This window comes from Arvicola amphibius, chromosome 3 (genome assembly GCF_903992535.2).
Source record: "Arvicola amphibius chromosome 3, mArvAmp1.2, whole genome shotgun sequence".
In the NCBI taxonomy this organism is placed as follows: domain Eukaryota; kingdom Metazoa; phylum Chordata; class Mammalia; order Rodentia; family Cricetidae; genus Arvicola; species Arvicola amphibius.
Window position 1 is genome coordinate 154,291,155 of NC_052049.1, and position 18,408 is coordinate 154,309,562.

The following is an 18,408-nucleotide window of genomic DNA, read 5'->3' on the forward strand; positions in this document are numbered from 1 at the left end:
GGCCCCGCCCCCAGCCGTCCGCGCGCTGCTCGCGCCCGCGGAACTGCGGCTGCGGTTCGGTGCGGGTTCAGGGGCTGCTTGGCTTGAGTGAGCTGGAAGGGTGAGGCCGCGGTGGCCGAGGCGGGCCGAGGGTTAGCACCCGGGGTGGGCAGCTGCGTCTCCCAGCCTAGGCCTCGGGGGGCAGGGCTCCCCAAAGGGCGGGGAGCACTGCTGTCCCTCCGACCACCGAGGTCACCTCCCAGCCCAGCCCGTGAAAGGTGAGGGTAGCGCCATCCCTGTGGGTCCTCACCCCCTCGACCCTAGACGTCATTTATTAAGTGGCTGAGACCCCCTCCCCCAGCTCCGTGGCTAGGCCGAGGAGGCCCTATGCACCTGCGCGAAATGCTGCACGCCACTGCCGTCCGGGTGGGCTGTTCTCCAAGGGGTCTGCGGGTGAGGGCTGGCGGCGGGCAGCGGGGACGACCCAGAGCCCCTTCTCCCTCTCCGCTCGGTGAACTTCTCTCCCCGCCGCCTCCAGCCCTGCGCAGGCCTGAGATCCCAGCGGGATTCCTGGGCCGGCCCCTGCTTTTCTCGGGATTGAGGCTGGCCTGGAGTACACAGGTGTTTGCAACCACCTGCCGCGAACCTTGTCACTCAATCACCTGTTGAAAGCGCAGACTCCAGAATGACCAGCAAGGGTGGGGAAGAGAGACTAGGAATCTAGGTGTTGACGGAGCATTTTAACAGGATGTGTTGTGCATACTAGATTTGGGGGTAAGGAGAGAAATCTAAACAGTTTAAGTGTCTGGGTGCCTGCCCCTAGCTCTCCGCAAACAGGAATTGCCTCCTAGAAAGGGGACCTTGGGAAATTTTTCTGGACACGAGGTGTCATTAACAAACCCACTGCTTCTGGGCCTTTCCAGGTTTCCAAGCAGGTTGATTTGGAGACATGTCAGCGTCGGTAAAAGAAAGCCTTCAGCTTCAGCTGCTGGAGATGGAAATGCTGTTTTCTATGTTTCCTAACCAAGGAGAAGTAAAACTGGAAGATGTAAACGCCCTAACGAACATAAAGAGGTATCTGGAAGGCACTAGGGAGGCGCTCCCACACAACATCGAATTTGTGATCACGCTCCAAATTGAGGAGCCCAAGGTGGGTGCTTTTATTTTTTTCTACGTATTTCTGGGTGCCCATTGTTTTTGTGTATTTTTAATGTGTATGGTATGGGTGTTTAGCCTTGAGCATGCAACCTTGTGTATGCATGCAGTACCCTCGGAAGCCAAAGGAGGGTGGTACTAGAGTCACAGAAGTTTGTGAGACATCACGTGGGTATTTGGACTCCAACCTGGGCCCTCTAGAAGAGCAGCCAGTGCTGCGCCATCTCCATCCCCAAGTGTCCACTTTTTGACTGAAAACCCAGTGCATGAGCTTCCTATCCAAGAATCAGAGACGGTTCCAGATACATATCCCATTACTTGTTTGGAAGGAAGGAAAAGGTACCAAACTCAAGGTGCTCCTTAATCCTGAATTTTACATAAATGCACATACCTTTTTAACAAACATGCCTACTGTTTTCGGTGAAAAATATCCTGCAGTCTTATTGTTCTTCTGGCTCCTCATTCAGTTTCTTACCAACCCAACTGTTAGAATGTGCCTTCTGCAGATACCACGATTTTCACAAACCTAAATGCTGCCTGCCACAAAGAGGCTTCTCGGAGGTTAGTGTTTAGGATGGTGTTGATGGCACTGCCTGTAGAGAGTAACTACAGATACAAAATCGAAATGTTAACTATAAACTCACCCCATCTTTTGATCCCCTTAACCCCAGGAGTATTAGCAGATATAGTGCAGGTGCCATGTGGCCTGGACACTTGAGAACTCATGCTTCAGAGCCAGCTACGGCTTCCCAGACTTGATTTTCGTATCACTGATTACACACTTCAATGGAACCTTGAACTTTTCCCATGGTAAATACTGCTTCTCAGATTCAAATTAAATTCTCGCTTTGTGTGGTCATTGTTTAACGTGTGTCTCCTTCACTGGGCTCTAGTCTAAGGCAGAAAGCATGTCTGACTTTATCCGTTCCTTCTCCAGCACAGGGCACCCTGCAATGATTGAAAAATAAAAAAAAACAAAAATGACTGCACAACTTGTAGCTGGCACTTGATAACCCCCGTGACTGTTTCCTGTCATAACCGTGTCGTTGCCGTGATAAGCTGGCTCGTGTGGTTCTGTGGTATTGAAATCTGTGTGGTTTTTATTTTAAGGTGACAATTGATTTGCAAGTAACCATGCCTCACAGCTACCCGTACGTGGCTTTGCAGCTGTTTGGACGGTCACCTGAGCTCGACAGACAACAGCAGCTCCTTCTCAACCAAGGTCTCACTGCTTATCTGGGGACTTTTGATCCGGGTGAGCTGTGTGTCTGCGCAGCCATCCAGTGGCTGCAGGACAACAGCGCATCCTACTTCCTCAACAGAAAGCTGTCAGGTGAGCCGTCCACACAAGCAAAGCCGGTCAAGAACACGTTCCTCCGGATGTGGATCTACAGCCACCACATATACCAGCAGGACCTAAGGAAAAAGATTCTGGAAGTGGGCAAGAGGTTAGATGTGACTGGATTTTGCATGACGGGAAAGCCTGGCATAATCTGTGTGGAGGGCTTCAAGGATCACTGTGAGGAATTCTGGCACACAATCAGATACCCCAATTGGAAGCACATTTCCTGCAAGCACGCCGAGAGCGTGGAAACAGAGGGGGACGGTGAAGACCTGCGCCTCTTCCATTCTTTTGAAGAATTACTCCTTGAGGCCCATGGCGACTATGGACTGAGGAATGATTATCACATGAACCTGGGCCAGTTCCTAGAGTTTCTCAGAAAACACAAAAGTGAGCATGTTTTTCAGATACTATTTGGTATTGAAAGCAAAAGTTCAGAGTCCTAGGACTCCATTAAAATGCTTGTAATTGTACTAAGTATTTATGTTAATAAGACCAAAATAAAAAGGCCAATGGCTCTATATAATTCTGGGTGAAAACCTGCTCTAGAATTTTCTGACTGATAATGAAGCAAATTCTATCAGTGTAACTGTGATGTTGTTTCCAGGTTGCTGTGTAAAGTCACACCTGAATACCGTTTCATTATAAATTAATAAAACAGTCTATTTAACCAGAGAAACTTGGCTCAACAAGTCCAAAACCAGGGTAGAGAGGTGGCTCAGAAGTTAAGAGCACTGGCTGCACTTCAAGAGGTCACACACTGTGGCTCACTGCCATCTGTAACTCCAGTTCCACTGGATCCGACGCCCTCTTCTGGCCTCCTCGGGCACTGGGCTCACACGTGGTACACAGACATATTCAGGAAAGACACCCATACTCACACACAAATAAATAAATGAAGTCCCAAGCCCCACAGTTCATGTCAAAAGCCAGACTGCAGATATAAATTCATAAATCTGAGACATAGTTCCACAACACCAGCACAGAGATGATATGCCAGCTCATCACTGGAAATGAAATCTAAATCACAGGTAAACTGAGAAGAGCACCTGCTTAGTACATTTCTTACTTTAAAAACCCTATGTGAAGTGTTTCAGTAAAACTAGATGCTAACAGCAACAGCCGAGATCACCGTAAGGTCTCAGGCACATACACAGAATAACACATTAGTGCTTGTATGCGAGTATGCATTTAAACAGTAAAAGGGAGAGAGAACTAAGGATCACACCATCACCTTTGGGGAAAAGTCAAACTACATTTTCAGTGGTAAGTCTAAAGTTCCACCGGCCCTTTTCAAAATGAGAGTTGAATAATTTTAAAAAGAGGCTGAGAGAAAGAGATCAAGAGCAGTGGCTGCTCTTCCAGAGGACCTAGGTTCAATTCCTAACACATAAACGGTGGCTCATTACTGTCTAACTCCAGTTCCAGGGTACCTGGTGCCCTCTTTGGCCTCTGAGGACACCAGTCACACACAGGTGCACAGACATGCATGCAGAGCAAGCACTCATATACATAAAACATTGTAAAGAGTCTCACTAAAGTAGCTTTTCTCAATCATTTTGTCGCTAGGTGTCTAGCCCAAGAATTCCCAGACATCTCCTGTGTGCCAGGGGACCGACCCTTCCCTCTGGTCTCTACCATCACACTCCTTTCCTGAAAAGAATTCCATCCCCCTGCTGGGTCTCAGGTGACGACTTGGTCTCTTCAGGATGCCAAACTGGCAGGATTTAGTGACATGCAGAGGAATGCCCCACTCCCCATCACCGCTGCCAATGCTGTACGCATTGAGGAGCCTGAAGAAGCCTCTGAGGAGCCAGTACCTTCACACCTGCTGTCCGTCCAGGATGGAAGCACACGCACGCCCTTGGGCTGGGGAGAGCACTCCATGCCTCTTCAGAGTCCCCTGTGCCCATGGGGCTATAAAACTGGTTCCATTGTGTAGCTCATCAGGAGTCTTCTCAAGGCACGAGTCAGTCCCTGAAAGCTCTGGCGATGCCCTGTCTGGAAAGACCTTAGCTTCCCCCCCCCCCCACTTATTTTTCAATCCCTTTTTATGCCAATGGAACCCATGCTGGGGCTTCACACCTTACCTACATAGAGGAGGAAGAAACAGGACTTAACATCTCCAAACAATTTCTCCATGTTTGCCAAAACTAAACACACTGTTAGGAATATTTTCTAACACGAGCTCCCTGACGACGCAAAAATTCCCAATCAAGCCATATCAAAACAAGCCAAATTAAGAAATATCCAGGTTTAATGGGAGATCTACACTCTCCGGTGGCCCCCGAAAGGAACCAGGAAGCTGCAGGAACACGATCCCCTGGAGGAAGAAAGGGAGACCATGTGTTCCTCTTTCCTCTTTTGGGATATCACTTAAGTACCCTGGGGAGTGGTCCTGACCCCATCTGATCTGGCCTGCTGGGATTTGGAGTCCAGACCAGGCCTGGGGGCTGGGATAGATGCTAGGGACTGGGGCCTATGCTCCCAACTTGACACACACCATACCTATCTCCTTAAACTACCTATCATTAAAGCAACATTCACAAATTTTAGGCCCTTTTAAACTCCATTAACCCTTTGTCCTTTGAAATGAGACCGTGCTATATGGTTAACCCACAGAGGACTTCTACAATTAAGTTATCAAAAATGGTTTCCCGGAAAATAAACAACTTAAGGAGTAAAATATGGAACAAAACTAGATTATTACATAATTCAATGAGCAGAATACATTCAAGTCTATGAACTCATGACTGCCTCTGGAGCTACTTCTAAGAATTTTTTCAGTATTCTGTTCTAACATGGCCAGTATTAGCATTAGCACTGAACAGGACTTTAGGGTATTACCAACAGACAGTTGTTAGAGGTTCAGATTTTATATTAAAATGTCTGCTTGCACATGCATGTATACATACATATGTACATACATAAGATCTCATTCAAAACTCACAGCACACGGCTGTTGTGTGTGCCCAGAGCAACAGGAACACACACCAACCTCAGTCATGCACACATGGCCTTGGGAACAGTCCCTTCTGTACGGTTCAGAGAAGTAACTGGAACCAGCCAGCCCTAGCCCCAGGGAGAAGTGCTCCTGAGTTCCTGCTACCAGGAGCATCTCTGGACCTCTGAATGCCCAGCTTCTCCGCAGCTCCTCAGCTGCTAATGATATTCTAAGTTAAAATCTTTAAATGGCTATTTGGGAAGAATACTTGTTCATAACAATCAAGATCTCCTTGAAGTTTACTGAGTTAAGCATTTTCTCAAGAGTGTATTTGTCTTTCATTATTTATTGATATATTGAATCTTCACTAAAAGCTGAAGACACTTGGGTGAGTAGCAGGGGGCACCTTAGCTGACAGGCCATGGGGAAGGTACTGCTTCAAGGCAAGCATGTTACCTGTGAGATTGAGTTCTCATGTAACTGAGCCACCTAAGCCGAGAGATGAAAACTCAAAGGTGCCTATTCAAGGAGCTTTTTTTTTTTTTTTTTTTTTTTTTTTTTTTGCTTTTACTGCAAATGCCCTATTGTAATTCTATAGAATAGTTATATCCTGAAGGGACATCGTTTTACTCCAAAATCCAGGTTTTATGCAGAATCCTGATTTGTCACAGAAACTAAACCAATTTATTTCTCCTTCATAAAGCCCATGTGGAAGAACACTGCAGTGAGTCATCACCTAAGAGACCCCTCTCTGTCCACATCCAGAGCTAGAGGTTTAGCAATGTGTTCAAATTTTTCTAAAGTCCATCAAATAGCCAAATAGCTACAGGTCTATAATCCCAGCATATGGAAGACAAAGGCAGAGTCAGAAGGATGCAAATTTGAGGTCAGCCTGGGCTACCTGGCCAAATTCTGTCAAGAGAGTCCACCAAACAAGAGTTCCCTTCTCTAGTAAGAGGAATGAAGTATACAATGTGTCCTTCCTTATGAAGGAGACATCTTTACTATCCCCGAGTACACCACATTGTGGACTTCCACAAAACTTGGCTGAGCCACAGGCTTTGCTTGTGTTTTCAGGGGATCTATTTCCCCCACTCTGGCATGCTGGATCTTATACCAGGCATCCAGAGAACTAACGATTCAGTGTTTGAGCTCCTGTCAGCAGATGACCGGCAGGTATGGGAGAACTGCAGTCTAAAGGTGATGGTAAAGGCCCAGTATCAGTGGTCCTGGAAGCAGTACTTTTCCAGAGGACCCAAGTTTGGTTCCCAGCTCCCATGCTAGATGGTTTCCTACTGCATATGACTGCAGCTCCTGGGGATTGCAAACTCTCTTCTGGCTTCAGCGGGCATCTGTACCCACGTGCACATACCTACACACATACACATACAAAATTTAATACAACAAAACTAGCAAAAATCAAAATACAATAGTAATTTATAACTAACTCCTTGTTGGAAAACAAACCAGAGGGCTGGTACACAGTGCTGTCCAATAGGACCCGGTGGCGTCAGAAACCCCACAGCCCGTATGCAGAGCCATTGACCTCATCACTGCATGGCTGGAGCACACTATGCTGGCGAATGGAAGCCTAAAAAAATATCCTGGAAATATATTTATCACATTGCTACTGAGTTCATCTTAGAGGTTGTAATTCTTCAGTGCTGTGTCCCTGGCCCCTCCCACCTACCCCACCCCAAAGGTTCTGATTTTAAAGGTTTAGTTGCAAGCTGGTGACTGTATTGATAAGTGACTGGATCATAAGGATGCTAGATTTTGTCAGAGGACTAATCCATATATTAGTTCATATTGACTGGGTTGTTAATGAAGTGGGTAGAGGATGTGCCCCTTTGATTATTCTTGAGATAGGATCTCATTATGTGACTCAGGCTAGTCTTGAGCTCAAATGTGCTGAGATTTGTTGTGGAATATTATTTTAAGATGTGGCACATTTTTTTATGCTGTGGGATATTTGTTTAATAATGCAAAGATGTGATGTATTCTTTTATGTTGCATTTGTTTAACTGTGTGAAGCTGTGTTACCTTGCCTGTCTAGAACACCTGATTGATCTAATAAAGAATTAAATGGCCAATAGCAAGTCAGGAAAAAGGATAGGCGGGGCTGGCAGGCAGAGTGTATAAATAGGAGAAAAGAAGAAGCAAGAGGATCTAGGAGCAAGAGAAAGAGGAGGACTCCAGGGGCCAGCCACACAGCCAGTCATGGGGTAAGAAGAAAAGATATAAAGACAGACAAAGGTAAAAGCCCAAAGGCAAAAGATAAATGGGATAATTTAAGAAAAGCTGGCTAGAAATAAGCCAAGGCCCGGCATCTATAAGTAAGATTAAGACTCTGTGTGATTTATTGGGGAGTTCAGTGGCAGGCCTCCAAAGAGTAAAAGCGAAGAGTAAAAACAGCAATAGAGATCCCTGGGGCATGATGCTTTGAAGGATGTTATCTTGTCCTCAGAGCCTCCCTGTCTGCTTACTGACAGCCCCAGGATGAGCACCCTCCTCCCTCCCACCCAAACTCCTGCAGCTAGTGTCTTCTCACACCACAGCACCAGAGTGATGTCAGCAGTTGGCTGGCCCTGGGCCGACTCCCTGAAACTGTAAACCATTAGTTATTTCTCGTTTGATTTGCTTCAAAATTCTGTCACACCGATTAAAGTAGACTAACAAAAGAGACTTTCAAATCTCCAAGTGACCCTTCTGCGGTACTCTGGGCTCCTGTCAGAAAACTGCTCTCGCCCACGTCAAGGAGCTCCTGTGGGCTTCCTGTACTTATGGTGCTCAGCTGGTAAGTACTCCCGAAGCAGTTATTTCTTCAGCGATTCTCAAGCATCAAGTCAGGTCACCAGGCCCTGCAAAGATTCCTACAGGCCAAGGGATTCTCACTGCACTGAGCCAGCTTGTGCTGGGAACTAATTCCACATGTCTCCATGACTGCTGCAAAATGCTGATGTACAGTCATCTGGGGTTTGGGGTTTGGTTGGTTGGTTTTGGGTTTCTTTGTTTGTTAATTTGATTGATTCATTTTGTGTTTGTTTGGCAAGGGAGTGCACCCAGGACCTTGTCCTTGCTAGCACTCCGCCATCCAGTTACCACCCCAGCCCTCATCGGGACAGTTTCTAATGACCAGCCTCTAAGGTTACTGATCTTCCTTCTACTGATTGATGGTAAGCCTCCAATGACTTCAGTTATGTCCTATGTCCTTTTTTTTTTTTTTTTTTTTTTTTTTTTTTTTTTTTTTTTTGATTTTTCAAGACAGGGTTTTTCTGTGGCTTTGGAGCCTGTCCTGGAACTAGCTCTTGTAGACCAGGCTGGGGGGTGGGGGGGAGCATGTCCTTTTAAATGATGCTTTCATTACTTTTCTAAGAGTTTCACACAAAATCTGTCTTTCCCATTTACTCTCCTCCCCTAGCTCCTCCCAGATTCCCCACAGCCTCCCCACCCACCCATCTCTCTAAACCTACTGAGTTCAACTGTGCTACCCAAACACACTTGGGTGTGGAGCCTGCACTGGAGAGCGGTCCAGCTTCCGGGCTCACACCATTAGAGAGGACTGTCTCTCCCTCCCCCAGCAATTATTAGATGTCAACAGGTCCCCTACTAGGGGTGGGACTCAGTGACACCGCCTTTATTCATGCTGGAATTTTGTCTGGCTTGAGCCATTTAGTTCTTTATACCCTGTGTTTATGATAAAAATCTATTGTTATCTTTCCCCTGAATTTTAATCACATTATTATAACAGTTATTTTCAAAACCTTGTGTGATAACACAAGGCAGATCTGTCAATCTATGCCAAGTTTCCCCTTCCAATTAAGGATCATACCTTTATGCTTTTTTCTGTATTATTTTTCCTTTGTAATTGTATACTGAGCATTTTTTTCAAAGAGGATGGAGTATTTTTTTTCTTCTAAACATGAGTACTTCATGTAATTTCTTATGGAATTGGGTGGGAAACTGTGAAATTTACGTAGGATTTACATTAGGTCAGGATTGGGTAACAGCTTTAGTTAGTTCAGGCACTGCTTACAGAAGCAGGGCTTATCTTGGTATGACTAAAGCAATCTTTTTTTCCCCCACATATATTAGAATACATTTACTCACTTCCTTAGAAACATAAACAAAAACTTGACTTATGGCAAAGTCAATGCTACATTGTCATCTTATCTGCTTCCTCTTGCAGCCCTGGACCAAAAAAGGACAGCATGCTTCTGTATTGCAACCATGTGGCTGAGTGACAGCCAGCACAGTGCAGGGAGAAGCCCCGCATTAAGGCTCCGTGTCTTCTTGTCCTTTTGATGACTCTGGAAGTCACAAGATAAAGACGGGAGCACTAAAAATGAAATGGCTCTTCTGAGAGCATTAACGTAAGCCAGCAGAATGCTTTGCAATTAGCGTAGCCTCAGTCATATAGGATTGTCCTGAATGTAAGGATTGTTTCTGGAGTAAAATGCCTCTGCAGTAAGGCACCCCAGAGAAGAGTCTAGTCTCACGCTGGGTGGGATGACATACTGGCAATTAGCACTTGGGCGGCTGACACAGCAGGCAGAAGGTGCATGAGAAAAAGGCCAGCCCATGGCCTTTTGTGATCAGGGTAAAGTAATACTGCCTTTGAAACATTTGGAATCAATCCAACAAAACCTCAAAAATGCTTATATTAATTATATTTTGAAATAATATTTTAGATATATTGGTTTAGTGTAATATTATTGACATGAATTCCAATGTTTTTAATGATGCTACTAGAAAACTCGAGAATCCCCTTCTGACAGCGCTGTGCTGGAAGTCTGCAGGAGACTAGTGGAAAGAGAGGGCATGAAGACGGCCAACGAGGACTCAGATCCTGCCCCCGTCTTCTGCAGGCTTCACAAGTGACTAAACTATCAACCTCATGAGGAACCCACCAGGATACCACGGAAGAGATGATGCACTGCTGTTGTAGGATATTATTAATATGCATCACATTTGTTTATGCTGTGGAACGTTGGTTCAACGATGCAAAGATGGACTGCATCATTCTTTGCGTTGCATCTGTTTAACTCTGTAAAGCTGTGTTAGTTTGTCTGCCAAAAACACCTGATCAAAGGAGCTGGATGGCCAACAGCAAGGCAGGAGAAAGGATAGGCAAGGCTGGCAGGCAGAGAGAATAAATAGGAGAAATCTGGGAAGAAGAGATCTAGGAACAAGAAAAAAAGGAGAGGACATTAAGGGCCAGTCACCCAGCCACAGTGAAAGAAGTAAATAAAGGCATAAAGAAATAGAGAAAGGTAAAAGCCCAGAGGCAAAAGATAGATGGGAGCCGGGCGGTGGTGGCGCACGCCTTTAATCCCAGCACTCGGGAGGCAGAGGCAGGCAGATCTCTGTGAGTTCGAGGCCAGCCTGGTCTACAAGAGCTAGTTCCAGGACAGCCTCTAAAAAGCTGCAGAGAAACCCTGTCTCGAAAAACAAACAAAAAAAAAAGATAGATGGGATAATTAGATAAGAAAAGCTGGCAAGATATAAGCCACGCTAAGGCCTGGCATTCATAAGAATGTGGTTTATTTGGGAGCTGGGCTGTAGGCCCCCAAAGAACTAAGAGTAAAACAAGCAGCTACACACTGCTTGCCAACAGGCGCAGCCGTCTAACGCCACCTTCACCATCTCTCCCTAGGAACAGGACGAGTCACGCACAGCACCCGGCACACGTGCTTGCATACATATTAAATGAAGTCCACACGGGAATAAGCAGTTATTAGAATATTTTAAAACTTCATAATACCTTGGAATTGTAGACATGGGTCAGAGGTTACAATTGTGCACTTGCTGCTCTTCCAGAGGACTCCAGTTCAGGTCCCAGCCCCACATGGGAGAGGGGCTCACAACTACCTGTGACTCTAGCTCTGAGGGGGTCTGACACCTACTTCTGGCCTCTGTGGGCACCAGGGAAAACCAGAGCAAAAGCACATGTGCACGTGCACACACACACACACACACACACACACACACACTAAAAGATAAATCTTCTTTTTAAAATGCTTAATAAATCGGTGGTGGTGGTGCACACCTTTAATCCCAGCACTCTGGAGGCAGAGGCAGGCGGATCTCTGTGAGTTCCAGGCCAGCCTGGTCTACAAAGCAAGTTCCAGAACAGCAAGAGCTACACAGAAAAATTGTATCTCAAAAAAATAAAAACAAAAACAAAAAATAATAACTTCTCATATGACCCAGAATATCACTGTAAAGGGCAGCAATATATTAAGAAAAATGACAATTATTTACAATGTTATTCATGTTTTCTATGCTTTAATAAATCTTTTGCATAGGTAAATACATTCAGTTAAAACTATTTGACAACACGGAAACAGACAAGAAATTGATAGGAATTCTGAATCTTTCCCAAATACACAGAGGAAACTCTTAACCAAAAGTTGCCATTAGAAACTCTCCACTCTTTCATCTCACATTTGAAAGAATCTGGGCAGCCTTCACCTTCGAGGAGCTCACTTTACAGAGGGGCCGTCTGAACACCATGCAGGCTTTACAGCATCACTTCAAAACCAGAAGTGTTTCTGGATATGCACAATGTTCTCGAACCTGAGCTAGGATCCATCATCAATTTTTCCAGTACATTAACACAGCCTGGGACATGGTTATTCTCCCACACAGGATGGTTTAGAAATTAACGTATTTTGGTATCTGATGAGAGCTAGACATCAGAGATGTAGCCACTCACACGATGAGTTCTCAGTCACCTGAGCTAACCAGAGGGACATTAGGGCAGGCGACTCTCATGGATCCCTAGCTTATCTGGAAACCATGGTCTTGCTTCTGACACCCTCGTCTCAGAGCAGGCCTCCTCAGAGCTCCTTCGCAAGGATTCTCCTTGTGGTCTTTCTCACTGTCCAGGCCACGCTAACAAAGCATCCCAGTCTCTCAGCAGGGCCAGGAGCTGGGCAAAGTGTTTGGTCAGGGATGAGGAAAAGAGCTTTTGTGGAGGGCCTGGGGCTCAAAATCAAAGCAATGAGAGCTTTACTCTCTGGGATGTAACAGAAGATTGTTGAGATCTAAGGCTGCACAGGTACTGTAAACAGCAGTTAGCTTCCTTGGAGGAGTGAAAGAGTTCAGTCGTGCAAAAAGAACACGGCTAGCAGAGGCCGGTAATAAAAGTCCTGAGAAGAACTTTCTCTAGGCAGCCAAGTAGTGTTTCTGTTTAGTAAAAGTTCAGCTATGCCTACGTTTGTGTTTATCTTTACTTTTTAAAAGATTTTAACAAAATGGTCAAGAAAGAATTGTAGGCATTGGTGTGATCAAGTCACACTATGTTAGTTTATTACTAGTTTGGGTCTTCCATTAGCTTCCTACGTTATCAGCAACGACTTTCTCAGCAGCAGGTACAATAGCTTTTGAACAGAATTTGTAAAGAGAATAATTAAAACAGAAAACATAAATAATCATTAAGTAAAATAAAACTGCACTGTGAGGTTTATCCTAGTTTAATAGATGTCCATGGGTCTGATTGTTAAACTAAATCACCTTATTCTAAGTTCACTGTGAATCATCATAAAAGATTCCAACCTTAGAAATTATGAAAACTTCAGGATCTTATCAGCAAAGTTAAAATTTCTAGCTGTTGTATTTACTGACTGACTTTGGTCTGGACTTTCTGGACTTCTTCAGGCCAAGAATAACAATCAGGTAGGATCTGGTCATAATCAGTGCTATACATCTGAGAGCAGACAAATTCTTCCTTGTTTGGGGGTTCAGGATAAACAGTGGCCATCCTTTCTCTGTATGCATCTGTCACAATCTAGAAACAAGGAAGGCAAGTCATTAGTTTAATAGTGAGAAGGTGATATTGAACACAAATCAAGTTTTTATCCATTTCAAAAATTAATTTTTAATTTGTACTACAGTAAAAGCCACAGACAAAACAAGAAGAAAATGAAAATGGAACTGTGAATCACAGGTCGGGGGGAGGGGGGGTGTACTAGCAAGCAGGGAAAGCTCCGTAGCAGAGATTTAGGCCTGAACAGTCAGTTTTCTCTGACAGTCCTGGCATGCCTTGCTGCTGGTTAGCCTGGACTGAAGGCCGTCGCTCTGTGCTCTCTCCAGTCTTCCAGTCACAGTAAGAGCATCTTCCAGCTCACTCCCCTCTGCACAGCACTCTCAGCGCCCGCAGCCATGCCTGCCACCCCACTCACCACTTGGGGAGGACAAGCAGATATTTCTGTTTAGTTCCTCTTTGTTTCTGTCCTCTCCATCTCCGTGACAGAATTAGACATCTGGATACACCTGAGGACCGCAAACCTGCAGCCCCTTCTAGCAGCTTCCTTCCTGAAACTGGCTCTTCACTCTGAGTGCTCAGTTTCTGTGGGGGCGACTGCCCAGTATTCTAAGTAATACAGATACGGGATTCCACATCATTCGGGATCCACAAGTCTTTATTCCCTCTACTGCCCCTGCTTTCTTACTTTCTCTTCTAATTGAATGCCACCTCATTTTCATTTAAATTATCAAAATAAACCTAAAATTATAGCATTCTGTGCAGAACATAAATAATTGAAACTAAAAACTGATATAGATCAGAACAGAATACGAGGCTGTTTTTCTATAAAAGACAGACACACTATTAGCTGAAGTTTTTTGAAGTGCTTATTTTGTAGACTACACCCTCAATCAACAAGATAAACGACAACATGTGACTCTTATTCACTGCTATTTAGGTAAACTTGGGATAGTGTAAACTACTGAAATTCAAATAGGAAGTTTGGTATGCAAGAAGACCTAACAATATCCAGCTACCTTTTGACTTGCTTACTTTTTACTGCAGTTGAAACTGTGCAGGTGCTACTGACCCCTAGTGGCAAGAGGTTGAAAATGCCAACCATATCCAGTTTAAACAAACTGTTAGGGATCAAGTTTGTGTTCCCACACATATAAACTTATACGTTGGTGCCCTCACCAGCAGTACTTCAGAAGTTAAAATACGGCTTTTAGGATGGCCCTAATCCATTTCACTTCTGTTCTTAAAAGAAAAAAATTGGACAGCAAAAAACACCATAGATGAGCATATACAGAGAAGACTCCAAGGACACAACAGGAAGGCAGACCTGAGAAGAAGCCAAACTTACTGGCATCTTGACCTGGGGTGTACAGCCTCCACATAAGATATAGATAGATGATAGATAGATAGATAGATAGATAGATAGATAGATAGATAGATAGATAGATAGATAGATAGATGATAGATAGATGATAGATAGATAGATAGATAGATAGATAGATAGATAGATAGATGGATGGATGGATGGATGGATGGATGATAGATAGATAGATGATAGATAGATAGACAGACAGACAGACAGACAGACAGATGGACAGATAGATATTTTTAAAATTTTCTCTGCTTAGTTTAAGCCACCCAGAATGTGGCACTTGGTTGTGTCAACTATGGCAAACTAATACAACCACATCACTAAGGCAACCCCACTCATCTGTGCTAGAGAAAATTTCTCTGCCTTTCAGTTCCTGGCCAAGTCCTGCTGCTGCTCATCTGTCCCAAGAGCTGCTTTTGAGTTCTTTGTCCTCACTGTTTGTCCCATGTTAGGCATCTAGTAAGACATTAGCAGGCTTGGAGGTCATTGGGGATGGACCCTACCTTAACGCTCAGCTTTAAACTCCACCTCCTATGGTCCAGGTAAGGAAGAGGAAAAACATCAAAAGCAGCTCCTTATAATTTGAAAAACCATGTGTGATCATTTGAAGGAGAATGGTCCTCATAGGCTGCTCCTATGTTTAAACGCCTAGTCCAAAGTTTTTAGAACTGCTTGGGGAGGCTTAAAAGAATGGCATTGTTAGAGGAGATGTGCCACTGGGCAGGCTTTGAGATGTCAAGACTTGCTCCATTCCCAAACTCCAAAACAATAAATCTTTCTATTTATTTATTTGTTTGTTTGTTTTTTGGTGGTGCGCACCTTTAATCCAGCACTCAGAAGGCAGAGGCAGGTGGATCTCCTGAGTTCGAGGCCAACCTGGTCTACTGAGTTAGTTCCAGGACAGCCAGGGTTACATGGTTACAGAGAAACCTTGTCTCAAACAACAACAACAACAAAAGGATTATATAGCTTTGATGAAAATAAAACATTTCAGTGCCTACTATGAAAAGTCTGACAGAATTTAAAATGGACACTCTCACTCATATACACACAAAAACTGCTGTTTACACCATCAGGTGTATGTGTGATCATGCTCCATCAGTGTGTCTTCTGTGTGTGCCACTCCTGTCGGGGTAGGGGTAGGGTTACTAGGAAAGGCAGGGATGGATGTGCCTTTCAATCTTACAATGAGCACAGCCTGAGGCTGTGTTTCCTTCTAGAGAAACAGAGTGTCGAGATCCCAGTGCACAGCCACCCTGCCATCCCATCGGAAACACCCATTCCCTGTTGCTATTCCCTGCCTCTGTCGCCTCTCCAGTTCTACCACGGTGAGGCCAGCACGATGGATTTATGGAGAATCACAAGATGGCCCAAACAATAAATCTTAAAGAACAAAGAACAGCATGAAGCCAGGAGGTGGGAAGCAACACAACACACCTGAAAGCAGACATGCTAGAAGATATGAGGTTCAGGACCCCTTACTGACCCCTTACAAGGGGTCACTGCTCACCCCAGGCCTCCTCCTCGCTGCAGCTACGGACAGAACACTGCTAGGCTGCCTCCTCTCTGAGCTCTGACTGAGAAAACGGAACCTGTTCCTCTGGCCCTGACACTCTGCCCTCTCCCCCAACCCCACCAGTGCACACACGTGTAATTGATCACTAATGCCCTCTGCTGAACTTGCCTGCTTTTTTTTTTTCCCTCTGTGTATCTTTCGCTGTCCTGAAACTTGCTCTGTAGACCAGGCTGGCCTCGAACTCACAGAGATCCGCCTGTCTCTGACTCCCCAGTGCTGGGATTAAAGGGGTGCGCCACCACGCCCAGCTCTGCCTGCTTTCTTGACCCCTAGCTCAGAAGGCATGGTTTCCTCTCTCATCCAGCACCGCCTCCCACTAAGAGCCCAGCTTGCCCGCCCAGATGTCTTTTCCTCAAACCCCAATGAAGCCCCCTTGAGTTCCCTTTTGATTCAGAGTTTGAATTATTTATCGTCAGGACTAATAACTTGCCAAAGGGTCCTATGTCCCCTGACACTGTCTTTTATCATGCGCTAAGTCAGTGGTTCTCAACAAGTGGGGCGCGACCCCTTCGCAGTCTGAAAGAATACCGTGGGAAAACACTGATATTTACACCACGATTCCTAATAGTAACAAATCATGTGGTCGGGGTCACCACAACCTGAGGAACTGTATTAAAGTGTCACGGCATGAGGGAGGTTGAGAACCACTGTTCTAAGTCCTAAACAGAGACGTGGCAGGAGGCTGCAGGTGTAAATGTCACTCTAGTGAGTCTGCGGAGCTATAAACCACTATACAGAGCTACAGTAAGGCGAACCGGAGAAGCCTGACCAGCTGGAATGAAATGTAAGTCACAGGAGGAAAACGGAGGGCAAATCTACCACCAGCCCCATGTTTCCAGCCGTCTCCGAGGATGAAACGCAGCTCCCCCAGCACTCCCCTCACCATGCCTCATTTCTTTGAGTCCTAGAAAATGAACGCACATGCAAGCAGGCATGTAAAATAGCAACAACACATATCTAGCAAGGGAAGGGAGGAAAAATAACAAGGCTACGTGGTTTTTACCTTCACTGCAATTTTCAACGAGACATCTCGAATTGTACTCAGAGGGGGATAGAGCCGGCCCTCTTCCAAGTGTTTATCTGACACCAGCTGAGATATGACCTTTAAAAGAGAGAGAAGCAGTAAAAATGTTCAGACATCACAGGACTCGGTGTGGTAAATACACAGATAACTGAGGGATGTCCATGTCCAGACACTATCACATGACAGCGACTGTCTAATAGCCCCTTTATCAACAGGAAAGCTAGGCCGTGGCACCGCCGAGGTCACACCGAGAGTGAAACAGAAGAGAGTCCGGGCTCCCTTTCGGTGCAGTCCTCACAGTAAACCATAGCGCACCGGGTGTTTCCTAGAGGAACGGATGGAAAGCAAAGGGGATGAAGACGCCATGGAAGGGACCACGGAAAGCGAGGAGGGCAGCTAGCCCAGGCAGACCCACTGCCGCTTGTCACTCAGGATTCACACAGGGGCCAAGAGAGCTTGCTCAGTTATACTCTGAGAAGGGACTTAACTTTTACCCAGACCCTTGGTTAACACCTTACCTAACCAACCTCCCAGTTCTCTCCCTAAGCCGCTCCCTAGCTCCAGACAGAGTTACAATTAAGTCACTGCACAAGGTCGGTAGCCGGGCCTTGAGCAGAAATGCTGGGGCAGAGTTGAGACAGAAAACCATCACTGGCAACATTTTGAGCAATCAAATAGTCTCTCTCTCTCTCTCTCTCTCTCTCTCTCTCTCTCTCTCTCTCTCTCTCTTTCTGCATTAAACCTGGGGCTTGGGAGACACTAGGCAACTACTCTACCACTGAGCTATACCCCAGCTCTGTTAGAATCTTAAATATTCTTTAATTTTACTTATTTCTTATTACTTATCCAGATTACTATTATAAATTGGGGGGGAGACAGGAATCAGAGACAAATTTGGATGTGTCTTAAGTCCTGTGTCATGGCTCTGGGTTCGGAAAACCTTCATCCTATAATCCCAAGTGACTGAGCTGTCACTCTTTTTGAGATGGGGCCTCACTATGAAACTCTGGCTGGTCTGCAATTAGAGAGGTAGACCAAGTTGATCTTGAACTCACAGAGATATTCCTGCTTTTGCCTCAGGCAGTTATTTCAAAGATTTGTTTGGTTCCATCAGCACACCAACAGGACTGCGCACAAGCTTGGCTCCACCTACATAAGTCTCCAGGGCAGTGAGGTAACACACAGAACAAAAGGAGATACTAGAGGAGACAGTCTGGGCTGCAGGAGAAAGTGAGCTAATCGCCACAG

The 18,408-nt window shown here is 45.3% G+C and overlaps 2 protein-coding genes across 5 annotated transcripts in view; one reads left to right on the top strand and one right to left on the bottom strand.

Moving 5' to 3' along the window:
• The first annotated feature begins 27 nt into the window (after positions 1 to 27).
• On the top strand, positions 28 to 3,015 carry Rwdd2a (RWD domain containing 2A). Of its 4 annotated transcripts, none has more exons than XM_038323418.1 (3): positions 28 to 100; positions 903 to 1,129; positions 2,245 to 3,015. In XM_038323418.1, exons 2-3 carry the CDS (start codon positions 929 to 931, stop codon positions 2,920 to 2,922), a joined length of 879 nt encoding a protein of 292 aa, XP_038179346.1. In that variant the 5' UTR covers positions 28 to 100; positions 903 to 928; the 3' UTR covers positions 2,923 to 3,015. The 4 variants fall into 4 exon arrangements, with proteins under 4 accessions (XP_038179346.1, XP_038179344.1, XP_038179347.1 ...); XM_038323416.1 differs by having other exon boundaries at positions 31 to 257; XM_038323419.1 differs by lacking the exon at positions 28 to 100 and adding an exon at positions 1,806 to 1,944 and having other exon boundaries at positions 1,007 to 1,129.
• An 8,676-nt stretch (positions 3,016 to 11,691) lies between these two features.
• Me1 (malic enzyme 1) overlaps positions 11,692 to 18,408 on the bottom strand; it is a 138,980-nt gene continuing 132,263 nt past the window's right edge. The window contains exons 14-15 of the mRNA XM_042054733.1: positions 17,140 to 17,238; positions 11,692 to 13,212 (exon numbers count right to left, since the gene is read on the bottom strand). Coding sequence (XP_041910667.1) covers positions 13,042 to 13,212; positions 17,140 to 17,238 — 270 coding nt within the window. The 3' untranslated portion in view covers positions 11,692 to 13,041. The remainder of the gene's footprint in view (positions 13,213 to 17,139; positions 17,239 to 18,408) is intronic.

What these genes read in the sequence shown, in the direction of transcription:
- Rwdd2a (XM_038323418.1), top strand. Translation starts at nt 929, where the DNA reads ATGTCAGCGTCGGTAAAAGAAAGCCTTCAGCTTCAGCTGCTGGAGATG. An exon ending in TCCAAATTGAGGAGCCCAAG is followed by an intron (nt 1,130 to 2,244) that starts GTGGGTGCTTTT and finishes TTTTATTTTAAG; the next exon opens with GTGACAATTGATTTGCAAGT.